General features: G+C 46.1%; 2 protein-coding genes across 4 annotated transcripts in view; one reads left to right on the plus strand and one right to left on the minus strand.

The window, feature by feature from the left end:
• LOC140480928 (uncharacterized) overlaps positions 1–2068 on the plus strand; it is a 276989-nt gene extending 274921 nt beyond the window's left edge. For all 3 annotated transcript variants that reach the window (XM_072576515.1, XM_072576518.1, XM_072576516.1), the window contains one exon: positions 510–2068. In XM_072576515.1, the coding sequence (XP_072432616.1) occupies positions 510–591 (82 nt within the window). In that variant the 3' untranslated portion in view covers positions 592–2068. The remainder of the gene's footprint in view (positions 1–509) is intronic.
• A 5071-nt stretch (positions 2069–7139) lies between these two features.
• Positions 7140–15523, minus strand: part of LOC140480303 (fucolectin-like) — a 43062-nt gene continuing 34678 nt past the window's right edge. The window contains exon 4 of the mRNA XM_072575007.1: positions 7140–7284. Within this exon, the coding sequence (XP_072431108.1) occupies positions 7140–7284 (145 nt within the window). The remainder of the gene's footprint in view (positions 7285–15523) is intronic.

The raw sequence follows: 15523 nt of genomic DNA on the forward strand, positions 1-15523 counted from the left end.
GATAGAGTAAGGCTCTCTCTACACTGTCCCCATCAAACACTCCTGGGACAGGACAGCCCAGGGTTAGATACAGAGTAAAGCTCCCTCTGCACTGTCCCCAGGGAGTCTTGCATTGAAGGTGGATTGGTTGAACTGCCACACAGAGAAGCTACATGAGCTCAATGGGCTGAAGAGCCTCCTGCAGGGCTGTAAGTGATTCTGTGATCTTTTGTAACTCCTGCGTCCTGTGAGCAGGTCCGCCCTGGGCCAGTCTTTGGCTGACTTCTCTCAGTGGTCTCCCACAGGAAGTACTGGCGTGTTTGTTCCTCCCCAGAATATAAACGGACACTTCCCTCAGGGGGAGTTATGTTTGTCGCTGTTCCACCAAATCCCATCAATTCCCTTTCAGTCTGCAATCAGTCTTTCATTCTCCACACACATTATGGAGCTGATGTGCTGACAGTTTTTGCCTGATCAATGCAGATTTTCCAATGTGTGCCAGAATAATGGTCACCCTATTGTGTCTGCAGGATGAACCAACTCCGTGTCTATGTGCAGGCGTACACAGTGGCTTACAAGATATTGTGCCCCATGCGAGGGATCGAGCAGTGATGGCACTGGTTCTGCGAGTGTTGGTGTGTGGCACCATCACCAGGAAGAGATTCACCACAGATTTAAACTTAGTTACACAGTCCACACGTATCTTTATGATGAAGGATCCTCCTGATGAAGCTGGTTAAAGATGCTGAACGACCAGACAGATTCAGCTCCTGCTGGGTTACTGCTGGATCAGAAAATGACCTGGGTTCATCTCTGTCCACAGACACTGCCAGGTCCATCACTTACTGCTGTTACAAACCTGTTCTTACACAACAGCACCTTACATTTAGACTCAGACTATGGAATAGGAGAAGGCCATTCAGCCCCTTAAGTCTGTTCCATCATTCAGTGAGTCCATCACTTATCTGTGGCCTAATTCCATTTTTTGCTTTTGGCTGATATCACTTTGTCCTTCTGCTTAACAAAAATGTATCTATTTCAGTTTTAATATCCATTGTCCACTGCTATTTGTGGAAACCTCTCCTACCCTTTGTGTGTCAAAGTGCTTCCTCACATCTCTCCTGAATTGTCAGATGATGGCCCTATTTCTCGAATCCCCGACCAGGGGAAATAGTTAATCTTTAACTGCCCTGTCAATATAGAATACTTAGAGTACAGGAAGAAGCCATCAGGTCTGCACCAACCCTCCGAAGGGTCCCAGCCAGACCCATACCATCCCTGTGAACCTGCATTTCCCATCACCAATTCACCTGATCTGTACATCTTTGGACTGTGGGAGGAAACCCAGGCAAACAGCGGGAGAACATGCAACATGCCTGAGGCTGGAATTGAACCGTGGTCCCTGGTGTTGTGAAACAGCAGTGTTAACCACTGAGCCACCCCAATAGCTTGGGGACTTGATCTGATCACCCCCTAACCTTCTGTTTATATCGCATCTGCAAGCAATCCAACTTTCTAAGTTGCTGAACTGGAGCGAGATTGAACAAACACCGATACCCAAAGGAAATATAAAGAGAGATAACCGAAATGTTTCCAATGAAGAAGTTGGTTTTAAGGAGCTCCTTCGAGGGGGAGTATGAGGTGGATGAGTTTGAGGTTGGGGAGAATTTCAGAGGGTAAAGTCTGGTAACTGAAGACACGGCTGATGATGGTGGGGTAATAGAGACATTTTGCCAGGTCAGGACAGAATTCATCAACTTTTCACACCTTCGGACTCTCACTTATACCTCCTCAGCCTCCCAATTCTTCGACTCTTTGCTCCTCAGACTGCTCGGATTTCGGTACAAAGAATTCGGAACAGCAGGTGGCCATTCTCTTTACTTTACCATCCTCGTGGTGATGAACCTGATAGAGTAAGTTGGAAATGTAGCATAGTCAATGTAAAATGTAAAGAGAGTCTGTCAGGGAGAGGGTCTGGGCCTTGCTCTCATATTTCAGAGTTGATGCCAGTCAGACAGCTGTTACTCAACTCAGTCTGCTGAATGGATTCTCTGCTATCTTACATTTAATAAACTGAATATGTAATTTACCACCAGTCTCTCAGTGTAATACGCTTTATATTTCCTCTGATAGAGTAGGAGATCACAGAGAGAGTGTGTTAATTCAGTAGGGAGGGAGAGCGGGGTTGAATGAGTCAAGCTTCCCAAATAACAGCCCCAACTCATGGGCGACTATAGCAAGCAAAATTCTCCAAGAGATACTTTACTCTCATCTCCACTGAGATAACTCCATGGAGGCTGGTATCCCATCACCAAGTCACCTTTTAGTTACATGTGGGGAGTCCTGGTCACTGATCCAGCTCCCTCAGTGCCAGCTCCCAGAGTGAACAGGTTGTTTGACCCTCCTGTTTATATCTGTCAGCCAGGGCTCCCTGATTAACAGCCTCAGGCAGGGATCTTAGATTCTATGAGGTCCACCTGACTGGTTTCATTGCAGTCACTATAAAAGACTGTGTCTTGTTATTTTGGGTTTTTAACAATCTGGGGTTGAGATGAGAAAGTTGTTTTAAAGCACAGTGTTTGAAAGGGTGGCTGTATGTTTTAAAAAGGCAGTAGCCTGACACCCATTGCAGGCATTGTGTTCACCAATGTTTACCCAAATAGGAATTGGAGACGGAGCTACAGACCATTTGGAGCAAATAGAGTGGACACAAACAGCTTTTGTACATAACAAGAAGTTGATTGGTCTATGGACTGGTGACCAGTTATTGATGACAGCTACCTGCTAACACCCATGTGATTGGTTCTCAGTGAATTATACATCTTGAGGCTGGAATGTTTTAGAGAGAGAGGTGTTCCGTTTTAAGTAGTCTTTGATTTATCAGTTAGATGTCACAGCTTATAACTGCTGCAGGCGAAGTAAACTGAGTTTCTTCAGGATTACAGTGAGGTTTAATGACAGAAATCAGAGAGAACACCCTTGAGCTGGGGAAAACCTAATACAAAGTCTAAAAACATATCATAAGTCTATAAAAAGGAATAAAGTAGCTAAAGTGAGTGTAGCTCCCTTAGAGGACGGGTTTGGGGAGTTGTTGGGAGTCAGGGGGGTGCAGAGAGCTGCTAAAACAATCATCCTTCAGTTTCAAGGTGGAGAACACTAGTATCAATTGTAGATGTTACAGAAAAGGGCAAAAGTTAGAACATCATCATGAGGGATAACCAATTGGGATTGAGGGCAGATAAACTTTGGTAGGTTACATCCTGAGGTCTTAAAGAAAGTAGCAGAGCGAATGTGGATCCATTGGTTATAGTATTCTAGAATTCTCTGGATGTGGGAGAGGTTCCAAAGGATTAAAAAATGATAATAAAGCATCCTAATGTGACAGGGGAGGGAGACAGAAAGTCTGAAACTACAGACCAGTTAGTTTAACGTGAGTCTTTCTGGGTGGCAAGGTGCAACTAGAGGGGTGTCACAGAGTTCGGTCCTTGGGCTCCCAACTACTTACATTCAATACCAATGACTTGGCTGAAGGGATAGAAGGTACAATGGCCAGATTTTCAGATGGCACAAAAATAGGTGGGAAGTAAATTTCAATGAAGCAGTAGACAATTTATAAATGGATATGGACAGGTTAGGAGAATGGGCCAACATTCAGTACATGGAGTTTAATGTGGAATAAGTATGAGGTCACTCATTTCAATCAGAGGAATAGAAAGGTAACTTATTACCTAAATGGAGAGAAACATCAGAGTGCGTCAGTGCAGAGGGATTTGGGTGTCCTTTTGCATCAATCATAGAAAACTAGGATTCAGCTTCAGCAGGTAATAAGGAAGGCCAATGGAATGTTGCCATGTATTGTTAAAGGGATGGAGTGTGTAAGTAGGGGAGTGTTGCTGCAATTGTACAAGGTATTAGTGAGACTGCACCTGAACCATTGTGGAGAGTTCCTCCTTTATTTGAGGAACATTGGAGGCAGTTCAGAGAAGGGTCGCTAGATTGATTCCAGACATCAGGGGTTTCCAAACATGCAGAGATTGAGCAGTTTAGGCCCGTTCTCTCTGGAGTTTAGAAGAATGAGAGGCGATCTCACTGAGGTCTATAAGCTGCTAAAGGGGATTGACAAAGTCGATACAGAGAGGATATTTCCTCACATGGCTATCTAGAATGTGAGGTGGTAGCTTTAGGATAAGGGGTAGCAGATTTAAAACAGAGATATGAAATTACTTCGAGCAAAGATTGTGAAACTCTGGATCTTTTGCTATCATATATCCTTGCAGCATGTTCCAGGCACTTCCCACCCTCTTTGTAAAATCTCCCCCCATCAGCTTAAACCTATGTTCCCCTAGTATTTGATATTTCTGCCCGAACTGCCCACCCTATCCATGCCTCTCACGATGCTATATACTTCTATCAGTCACATCACAGCCTCTGATGCTCTCGTGAAAACAATCCAAGTTTGCCCAACCTCTCTTTATAGCGAATACAATCCAATCCAGGCAACATCCTGGTGAACCACTTTTACACCCTCTCCAATGCCTCCCCACCCTTCCAATACAGTGGGGACCAAAATTGCACACAATACTCCAAATGTTGCCTGGCTAAAGTCTTACACAGCTATAACATGGCTCACCAACTTTTATACTCAACACCCTGACCAATGAAGGCAAGCATGCCACACATCTTCTTACCACCTTATCTACTTGTATTTGCTACATTCAGGAAACTCGAGACTTGCACCCCAAGTGAATTGTTTCATTCTGAAACTGATAAAGTATATAATTGGCCTAATCATAGAACATAGATAGAACATAGAACAGTACAGCACAGAACAGGCCCTTCAGCCCACGATATTGTGCTGACCACTGATCCTCATGTATGCACCCTCAAATTTCTGTGACCATATGCATGTCCAGGAGTCTCTTAAATATCCCCAATGACCTTGCTTCCACAACTGCTGCTGGCAACGCATTCCATGCTCTCACAACTCTCTGCGTAAAGAACCCGCCTCTGACATCCCCTCGATACTTTCCACCAAACACCTGAAAACTATGACCCCTCGTGTTAGTCATTTCTGCTCTGGGAAATAGTCTCTGGCTATCGACTCTATCTATGCCTCTCATTATCTTGTAGACCTCAATTAGGTCCCCTCTCCTCCTCCTTTTCTCCAATGAAAAAAGTCCAAGTTCAGTCAACCTCTCTTTGTAAGATAATGAACCCGCTCCAAAGCATCCACATCTTTCCTATAATAGGGCGACCAGAACTGGACGCAGTATTCCAAGTGCGGTCTAACCAAAGTTTTATGGAGCTGCAACAAGATCTCATGGCTCTTAAACTCAATCCCCCGTTAATGAAAGCCAAAACACCATATGCTTTTTTAACAACCCTGTCCACTTGGGTGGCAATTTTAAGGGATCTATGTACCTGCACACCAAGATCCCTCTGTTCCTCTACACTGCCAAAAATCCTGTCTTTAACTCTGCACTCAAATTTCAAGTTCAACCTTCCTAAATGCATCACCTCGCATTTATCCAGGTTGAACTCCATCTGCCACCTCTCAGCCCATCTCTACATCCTGTCAATGTCCCACTGCAGCCTACAACAGCCCTCTATACTGTCAACGACACCTCCAACCTTTGTGTCGTCTGCAAACTTGCTGACCCATCCTCCAATCTCCTCATCCAAGTCAATAATAAAAATTACAAAGAGTAGAGGCCCAAGGACAGAGCCCTGTGGAACATCACTCACCACAGACTTCCAGGCAGAATACTTTCCTTCCAATAACACTCGCTGTCTTCTGTCGACCAGCCAATTCTGTATCCAGACAGCTAAATTTCCCTGTATCCCATTCCTCCTGACCTTCTGAAAGAGCCTACAATGGGGAGCCTTATCAAATGCCTTGTTGAAGTCCATATACACCACATCCACCCCTTGACCCTCATCAACTTGTCAACATCCTCAAAGAACTCAATAAGGTTTGTGAGGCGTGACCTGTCCCTCACAAAGCCGTGCTGACTGCATTTAATCAAGCCATGCTCTTCCAGATGGTCATAAATCCTATCCCTCAGAATCCTTTCTAACACCTTGCAAACGATACACGTGAGACTGACTGGTCTGTAATTGCCGGGGATTTCCCTATTTCCTTTCTTGAAGAGAGGAATTACATTTGCCTCTCTCCAGTCCTCAGGTACAACTCCAGTGGAGAGTGAGGATGCAAAGATCTTCGCAAGTGGTGAAGCAATCACATTTCTCACTTCCCAAAGCAACCGAGGACAAATCTGGTCTGGCCCTGGTGACTTGTCAATCCTAATGTTTGTCAAAATTTTCAGCACATCAGCTTCCTCTATCTCTATCTGTTCCAGCATGCTTACCTGCTCCTCAATGGTTTCATTCAATACAAGGTCCTTTTCTTTAGTAAAGACAGAAGCAAAAATCTCATTTAGGGCTTCCCCTACCTCCTCAGACTCTATACACAAGTTCCCGATGCTATCCCCGATCGGCCCTACTCTTTCTTTGATCATTCTCTTATTCTCACCTCCGTGTAAAATGCCTTTGGATTCTCCCTAATCCTTCCTGCCAAGCCTTTCTCGTGCCCCCTCCTGACTCTCCTCAGACCATTTTTGAGCTCCTTCCTCGCCTGCCTGTAATCCTAGAGAACTGAGTAAGACCCTTGCTTCCTCCACCTTATGTAAGCTGCCTTCTTTCTTGTGACGAGAAGCTCCTCCACTCTCGTCATCCAAGGTTCCTTTATCTTACCCCTTCTTGCCTGTCTCAGAGGAGCAAATTTACGCATCACTCAATAATCAGTAACTGTGTAAAATATTCAAGTTAAATGCAGTGACCAGTGGGAGTCCATTTCCGTAGCCTCGGTGGTTAAAAAACCCTGCACACTTGCAGTGAATCTTCTCTACACCCTGTCCAGTGTCTCCAGAGTCTTATATAATATGGCCACTAGAAATACTCAGTGTGGTTTTGGCAGGTTTCAGTACAGGGTTAGTGTATTTAGGCTGACACTTGAATTCTGTAAGTCAGGGTATTAGCAGCGTTTCATTTAACCTAAGCATGTACCTACAGACTGTCTCCTGAATCTCTTCTTAATGCTGATATTAATGACAAGTAGGAACCATTGATGCTGATAGTGGTTTATTCAATGTTTCTGAAGGTTACAGTATGTTTGCATAAACCTCACACTCACAGAGAGTCAGGATCCCTTTTCCTTTCATGAAGATGTTGATGAATCGACCAAGCATTCCATGACAGTTAAGAATTTTAGTTTCTCCTGCTCTGAAGCCCATAATTTTTCCACATCTGAAAGGCAAGTCATTAAAATAACCCCATGAGAAAGTTGGGTTGTATGGACTAGGCAGCTCTCAGTTTCTACATTCTGACTAACTCCAGGTGGAGCCAGAGTGAGTGGAGTTGAATCTGTGACCACGCTAACGTGGATAACTCGTCCAGGGACATCACCATAACACCCCGACCTCTCCCTGGCCTGTGTTTCACTGCAGGCTTGTACTGTCTGCCACAGTGACCCTGGGTCTGTGACAATCCTCCTGACCACCAAGCAGACAGGAAGCCACACCATACTTGGTATTAGGGAATGAGCCAGGACAGGTGTTTCAGTAGGAGAGCATTTTGGGTTTGGTGACCAGAGCCATGTGTGATTTTGACTAGTAATGGACAAGGTCAAGTGTGGCCCTCTGGTGAGGGTGCTTATTTGGGCAAGGGCCAACTTAGACAGGAACTGGGGAATGTGGATTGGGAGCAGAGGGCATGTCAACATCAGACATGTGGGAGGCTTTTAAAGACCAGTTGATTAAAGTACAAGACATGCATGACCCTGCAAAACTGAAGGATAGGAATGGCAGGATTCAAAAATCATGGTGACAAGGGAAGTTGTAAGCTAAGTCAAAAGAAAGAAGGAAGCATATGATAGGTCTTGTCAACTACAAATTGACAAAGCTCTTGGGTATAGAGAAATTGGGAAGGAAGTTAAATGCACAGTTAGAAAGACTAAAAGATCCATGAAATGTCTTTAACAAACAGGGTCAAGGAGAATCCCAAGGCCTTTTATGCGTCTACTAAAAGGAAGAGGGTATCAGGGAAAGAGGAGGCCCACTCAAGGACAAAGGAGGGAAGTTACGAGTGAAGCCACAAGAAGTAGGAGAGATCCTTAATGAGTACTTTATATCGGCATTCCCCAAGGAGAAGGACGTGACAGATGTTGAGGTGAGGAATGAGTGTGTGAATATTCTAGAGAATGCCAGTATATTAGATTTGATTCCCTACTGTATGGAAACAGGCCCTTCGGCCCAACAAGTCCACACCCACCCTTCGAAGAGTAACCCACCCAGACCCATTCCCATACATTTACCCCGACTCATGCACCTAGCACTATGGGCAATTTAGCATAGCCAATTCACCTGACCTACACATCTTAGGACTGTGGGAGGAAACTGGAGCACCCGGAGGAAACCCACGCAGACACGGGGAGAATGTGTAACCTCCACACAGACAGTCACCCGAGGTTGGAATCCAACCCAGGTCCCTGGCGCTGAGGTAGCAGCGCGAACACTGAGCCAGAGTGCCGCCCTATATTGAAGGAAGACGTTTTGGGTAAAACTAAATTGCATTAAGGTAAACAAGTCGGCAGGGCCGAGTTCTATCCAAAGTTACTGTGTGAGGCAAGGGAAGGAATAGCTGGGGCATGAACAGATATCGCCACATCCTATTTCACCACAGGGGAGGTTCTAGAGGACTGGAGATGAGCCAGTGTTGTTCCCTTGGTTAAAAAAGGAAGCAGGGATCATCCCGGAAATTCTAGGTTGGTGAGCCTGATATCTGGGAAGGAGAAGCTTTCGGAGAAGATACTGAGGGACAAGATACCTGCAAAATTGGAAGAAAAGGGAATAATTACTGACAGGCAGCATTGTTTTATTTGGGGAAGGCCATGTCTCACCAACCTGAATGAATTTTTTGAAGAGGTGGCAAAAGTGATTGAGGGAAAGGCTGTGGATGCAATTTATATGGACTTTAAGAAGGCATTTGATAGAGTCCCACATGGTAGATTGGTACAAAAATGAAAATCATGTGGGATTTGGGGTGAGCCGGTTGGATGGATACAATAGACAATAGACAATAGGTGCAGGAGTAGGCCATTCAGCCCTTCGAGCCTGCACCACCATTCAATATGATCATGGCTGATCATTCCTAATCAGTATCCTCTTCCTGCCTTATCTCCATAACCCTTGATTCCACTGTCTTTGAGAGCTCTATCCAACTCTTTCTTAAATGAATCCAGAGACTGGGCCTCCACTGCCCTCTGGGGCAGAGCATTCCACACAGCCACGACTCTCTGGGTGAAGAAGTTTCTCCTCATCTCTGTCCTAAATGGTCTACCCTGTATTTTTAAGCTGTGTCCTCTGGTTCGGCACTCACCCATCAGCGGAAACATGAACCTCTTTGCTTCTATACTCATTCCCTCTTGTTATGAAGGCCAGCATGCTATTAGCCTTCTTCACTACCTGCTGTACCTGCATGCTTACCTTCATTGACTGGTGTACAAGAACACCCAGATCTCTCTGTACTGCCCCTTTACCTAAATTGATTCCATTGAGGTAGTAATCTGCCTTCCTGTTCTTGCCACCAAAGTGGATAACCAGACATTTATCTACATTAAACTGCATCTGCCATGCATCTGACCACTCACCTAACTTGTCCAGGTCACCCTGTAATCTCCTAACATCCTCATCACATTTCACCCTGCCACCCAGCTTTGTATCATCAGCAAATTTGCTAATGTTATTGCTGATACCATCTTCTATATCATTAATATATATTGTAAAAAGCTGCGGTCCCAGCACGGATCCCTGCGGTATCCCACTGGTCACTGCCTGCCACTCTGAAATGGAGCCATTTATCACTACCCTTTGCTTCCTGTCAGCCAACCAATTTTCAATCCAATCTAGTACTTTGCCCCCAATACATACGCCCTAATTTTACTCACTAACCTCCTATGTGGGACTTTATCAAAAGCTTTCTGAAAGTCTAGGTACACTACATCCACTGGATCTCCCTCGTCCATCTTCAGAGTTACATCCTCAAAAAAATTCCAGAAGATTAGTCAAGCATGATTTCCCCTTCATAAATCCATGCTGACTCTGACCTATCCTGTTACGACTATCCAGATGTGTCGTAATTTCATCCTTTATAATAGACTCCAGCATCTTTCCCACCACTGAGGTCAGACTAACTGGTCTATAATTTCCTGCTTTCTCTCTCCCACCTTTCTTAAAAAATGGTACAACATTAGCCACCCTCCAATCCACAGGAACCGACCCTGAATCCATCGAACTCTGGAGAATAATCACCAACGCATCCACGATTTCTCGAGCCACCTCCTTCAGTACCCTGGGATGTAGACCATCAGGCCCCGGGGACTTATCAACCTTCAGACCTAACAGTCTCTCCAACACCAATTCCTGGCAAATATAAAATACCTTAAGTTCAGGTCCTTCAGCCACTGTTACCTCAGGGAAATTGCTTGTGTCTTCCCCAGTGAACACAGATCTGAAGTACCCATTTAATTCTTCTGCCATTTCTTTGTTCCCCGTAATATATTCCCCTGTTTCTGTCTTCAAGGGCCCAATTTTAGTCCTAACCATTTTTTTGCCTTGCACATGCCTAAAAAAGCTTTTACTATCCTCCTTTATATTATTTGCCAGTTTACCTTCGTACCTCAATTTCCCTCTGTGTATTTCCTTCTTAGTAATCCTCTGTTGCTCTTTAAAAGCTTCCCAGTCCTCCGTTTTCCCACTTATCTTTGCTATGTTATACTTTTTCTCTTTTAACTTTATATGTTTCTTCACTTTCCTCGTCAGCCACGGCCACCCATGCCTCCTCCTGGGATCTTTCTTCCTTTTAGGAATGAACTGATCCTGTAACTTCTGCATTATACACAGAAATATCTGCCATTGTTCCTCCACGGTCATCCATGCTAAGGTATTGCACCATTGAACTTTGGCCAGCTCCTCCCTCATTGCTCCATAGTTCCCTTTATTCAACAGAAATATTGTCACTTCCGATTGTACCCTCTCCCTCTCAAATTGCAGATTGAAGCTTATTGTATTATGGTCACTACTTCCCAATGGCTCCTTCACTTCGAGGTCCCTGATCAATTCTGGTTCATTACACAATACTGGATCCAGAATTGCCTTCTCCCTGGTCGGCTCCAGCAACAGCTGTTCTAAGAATCCATCTCTGAGGCACTCCACAAAGTCTCTTTCTTGAGGTCCAATACCATCCTGATTCTCCCAGTCTACCTACATGTTAAAATCCCCCATAACAACTATAGCAACATCTTTGCGACAGGCCAATTTCAGCTCCTGATTCAACTTACATCCGACATCCAGACTACTGTTTGGGGGCTTGTAGATGACTCCCAAGAGGGTCTTTTTACCCTTAGTATTTCGCAGCTCTATCCACACTGACTCTACATCCCCTGACTCTAGGTCCCCAAAAACTGGTTTGGTCATAGAAGAGAGAGGGTAGTGGTGAAAGGGTGTTTTTCAGAATGGAGGCTGGTAATTAGTGATGTTATACAGGTCAAGTCTTGCTTTTTAATATATATAAATGACCTCGAAGCAAATGTGGGTGGTCTGATTAGTAAGTTTGCAGATGACACGAAGGTTAGTGAAATTGCTGACAGTGCCAATGATTGTGAAAGGATACAAGGGGATACAGACAGATTGGTGACTTGGGCACAGAATGGCAGGTGGAGTTTAACTCAGACATGTAAGGTGATGCATTTTGGAGGATCAAATTCAGATGTGAATTCTACTGTAAATGGCAAAACACTTGGCAACATTAACATGCATGCAGAGGGGTCTGTGCATGCAGGTCTACAGCTCCCTATGAGTGGCAACACAGGTGGCCAAGGTAATGAAGCCATAGGGTATACTTGTCTTCAGGTGGGGCATGGAGTACAACCGCAAGGAGGTTGAGCAATTCATCAACTTCACCAACACATTCCACCCTGACCTTAAATTTACGTGGACCATCTCTGACGCCTCCCTCCCCTTCCTGGACCTCTCCATCTCCATTAGTGACAACCGACTTGACACTGACATTTTTTACAAACCCACCAACTCCCACAGCTACCTGGATTACACCTCTTCCCACCCTACCTCTTGCAAAAATGCCATCCCGTATTCCCAATTCCTCCGCCTCCGCCGTATCTGCTCCCAGGAGGACCAGTTCCACCACAGAACACACCAGATGGCCTCCTTCTTTAGAGACCGCAATTTCCCTTCCCACGTGGTTAAAGATGCCCTCCAACGCATCTCGTCCACATCCCACACCTCCGCCCTCAGACCCCACCCCTCCAACTGTAACAAGGACAGAACGCCCCTGGTGCTCACCTTCCACCCTACCAACCTTCGCATAAACCAAATCATCCGCCGACATTTCTGCCACCTCCAAACAGACCCCACCACCAGGGATATATTTCCCTCCCCACCCCTTTCCGCCTTCCGCAAAGACCGTTCCCTCCGTGACTACCTGGTCAGGTCCACACCCCCTTACAACCCACCCTCCCATTCTGCACTTTCCCCTGCCACCGCAGGAACTGTAAAACCTGTGCCCACACCTCCTCCCTCACCTCTATCCAAGGCCCTAAAGGAGCCTTCCACATCCATCAAAGTTTTACCTGCACATCCACTAATATCATTTATTGTATCCGTTGCTCCCAATGCGGTCTCCTCTACATTGGGGAGACTGGAAGCCTCCTAGCAGAGCGCTTTAGGGAACATCTCCGGGTTACCCGCACCAATCAAACACACCGCCCCGTGGCCCAACATTTCAACTCCCCCTCCCACTCTGCCGAGGACATGGAGATCCTGGGCCTCCCTCACCGCCGCTCCCTCACAACCAGATGCCTGGAGGAAGAACGCCTCATCTTCCGCCTCGGAACACTTCAACCCCAGGGCATCAATGTGGACTTCAACAGTTTCTTCATTTCCCCTTCCCCCACCTCACCCTAGTTCCAACCTTCCAGCTTAGCACTGTCCCCATAACTTGTCCGGACTTTTCCACCTATCCACTCCACCCTCTCCTCCCTGACCTATCACCTTCATCCCCTCCCCCACTCACCTATTGTACTCTAAGCTACTCTCTCCCCACCCCCACCCTCCTCTAGCTTATCTCTCCACGCTTCAGGCTCTCTGCCTTTATTCTTGATGAAGGGCTCATTGGATGCTGCCTGAACTGCTGTGCTCTTCCAGCACCACTAATCCAGAACATGGAGTACAAGAGTTGGCAAACCCTGTTACAAAGATAGGCTGCATTCGGAGTATCGTGTGCAGCTGTGGTCGCCACGCTACCAGAAGGACATGGAAGCTTTGGAGAGAGTGCAGAGAAGGTTCACCAGGAAGTTGCCTGGTCTCAAGAACATTGGCTATGAAGAAAGGTTAAAAAGACTAGGATTGTTTTCACTGGAAAGACAGCAGCTGAGACAAGACCTGATAGAGGTCTACACAATTATGAGAGGCAGAGATGGGGTGGATAGTCAGAGGCTTTTTCCTAGGGTTGAAGTTTAATTACAAGGGGGTCACAGGTTCAAGGTAAGAGGGGGAAAGCTTAAAAGAGATTAGATTAGATTCCCTACAGTGTGGAAACAGGCCATTTGGGCCAACAAGTGCATACCAACCCTCCAAAGAGTAACCCACCCAGACCCATTTCCATATGACTAATGCCCCTAACACTATGGGTAATTTAGCATGGCCAATTAACCTGGCCTATGCATCTTTGGATTGTGGGAGGAAACCGGAGCACCCGGAGGAAACCCACGCAGACACGGGGAGAACGTGAAAACTCCGCACAGTCAGTCACCTGAGGCTGAGACACCGTACCACCTTCACAGATGCACAAGGGAAGACTTTCATGCAGAGAGTGGTAGGAGGCTGGAACACACAGCCAGAAGAGGTGGTGGAAGCAGGCACGCTGGGGACATTGAAGAGGCATCTGGATGGTTACAGGAACAGGGAGGGAATAGAGGGATACGGACTGAATAAAGGCAGAAGGTTTGTTTTTCAGTTCAGTTCGAGCATGATGATCGGCACAGGCTTCGAGGGCCGAAGGGCCTGTTCCTGGGCTGGACTTCGGCTTTTCTTTCTTTTCTGTCTCCCCTCCACTGGGTCTAGTCCAAATCAGAAACCTGATTTCAGCAGCAATTTGTCCCTCACATACATTTTCACTGTATCAAAGATTAGTGAAATCTTACTGCAGCTGTACAAGGTACTGTTGAAACCACACCTGGGACACTGGGAGCAGTTATGGTCCCCTTATTTAAGGGAAAATATGATTTCATTGGATGCAGCTCAGCGAATGTTCACTGGGATGGTCCCCGGTATGAAGGGATTGTCTTTTTCTCAAAGGCTGAACAGGTTGGATGGGAAGTTTACAAGAATGAGAGGTGATCTCATTAGAGTTGGACGGGGTAAATATTTCCCCCTCATGCCAGAGTCTGGGACCAGAGGGTATAGTCTTAGAATAAAGATTGAATTGAAATAAAGAATTGAAGACTGAGATGGGATTGAGAGTCTTTGGAACGCCGTGCCACAGAGAGTTGTGGGGGCAGAGTCCATGTGGATATTTCAGGCTAAGATCGAGAGAGTCTTCATCAGTCAGGGAATGAAGGATTACAGGGTAAGGGCAGGAAAGTGGATGAGAGGAATGTCTGATCAGCCATGATACAATTGGATGGGGAAGCATTCTCATGGGCCGAATGGCCTTCTCCTGTACCGGTTTCCCATGGTCGAACACACACTGTTCTTCCAGCCAACCATAGCATTCTCTCGGCTGGGTGCAGTGAGCCAGGAGATTACCCAGCTGTGTACCTGCCTCAGGAGTGAAACACTGTCCATAATACCATCAGATATTGGAGCAGAATTATGCCATTAAGTCCACCGAGTCTGCTCAACCATTCACCATTCAATCATGGGGTTTCTCCATCCCATTCTCCTGCCTTTTCCCCTTAACCGCTGATCCCCTTACGAATCAAGAATCTGTCGGTCTCTGTCTTAAATACACTCACTGACTTGACATCCACAGCCCTCTGTGGCCATGGGTTCCACAGATTCACCCCCCCCCCCCCCCAAACCTCTGGCTGAAGAAATTACTCCTCATCTCAGTTCTAAAGGGTTGTCCCTTCACTCTGAGACGGTGCCCTCAGATCCCAGTCCTTATTAGTGGAAACATCTTCTCCACGTTCACTCTACCCAGACCTCTCAGTATTCTGTAGGGGATTCTCAGTGAGAACCCTTCCTCATCCTTCTCAACTCCATCGACTGCAGACCCATGATCCTCTTTTGCTCCTTTACGTTGGTTTTGATGTCCGGAGAGGATTCATGTAGTTGACTCCTCAGAGAAACACAGAACGGGGTGTGTATGGAATTAGAGAATAGTTCACCCAGTTGCTGCTGGTCACACTGAGCAAAGGGAAACTCCTGTTGTGGGGGACGAGAGGGCTGGCTAACTGAGATTAGTAACT

Source organism: Chiloscyllium punctatum, chromosome 8 (assembly GCF_047496795.1).
Source record: "Chiloscyllium punctatum isolate Juve2018m chromosome 8, sChiPun1.3, whole genome shotgun sequence".
NCBI lineage: Eukaryota > Metazoa > Chordata > Chondrichthyes > Orectolobiformes > Hemiscylliidae > Chiloscyllium > Chiloscyllium punctatum.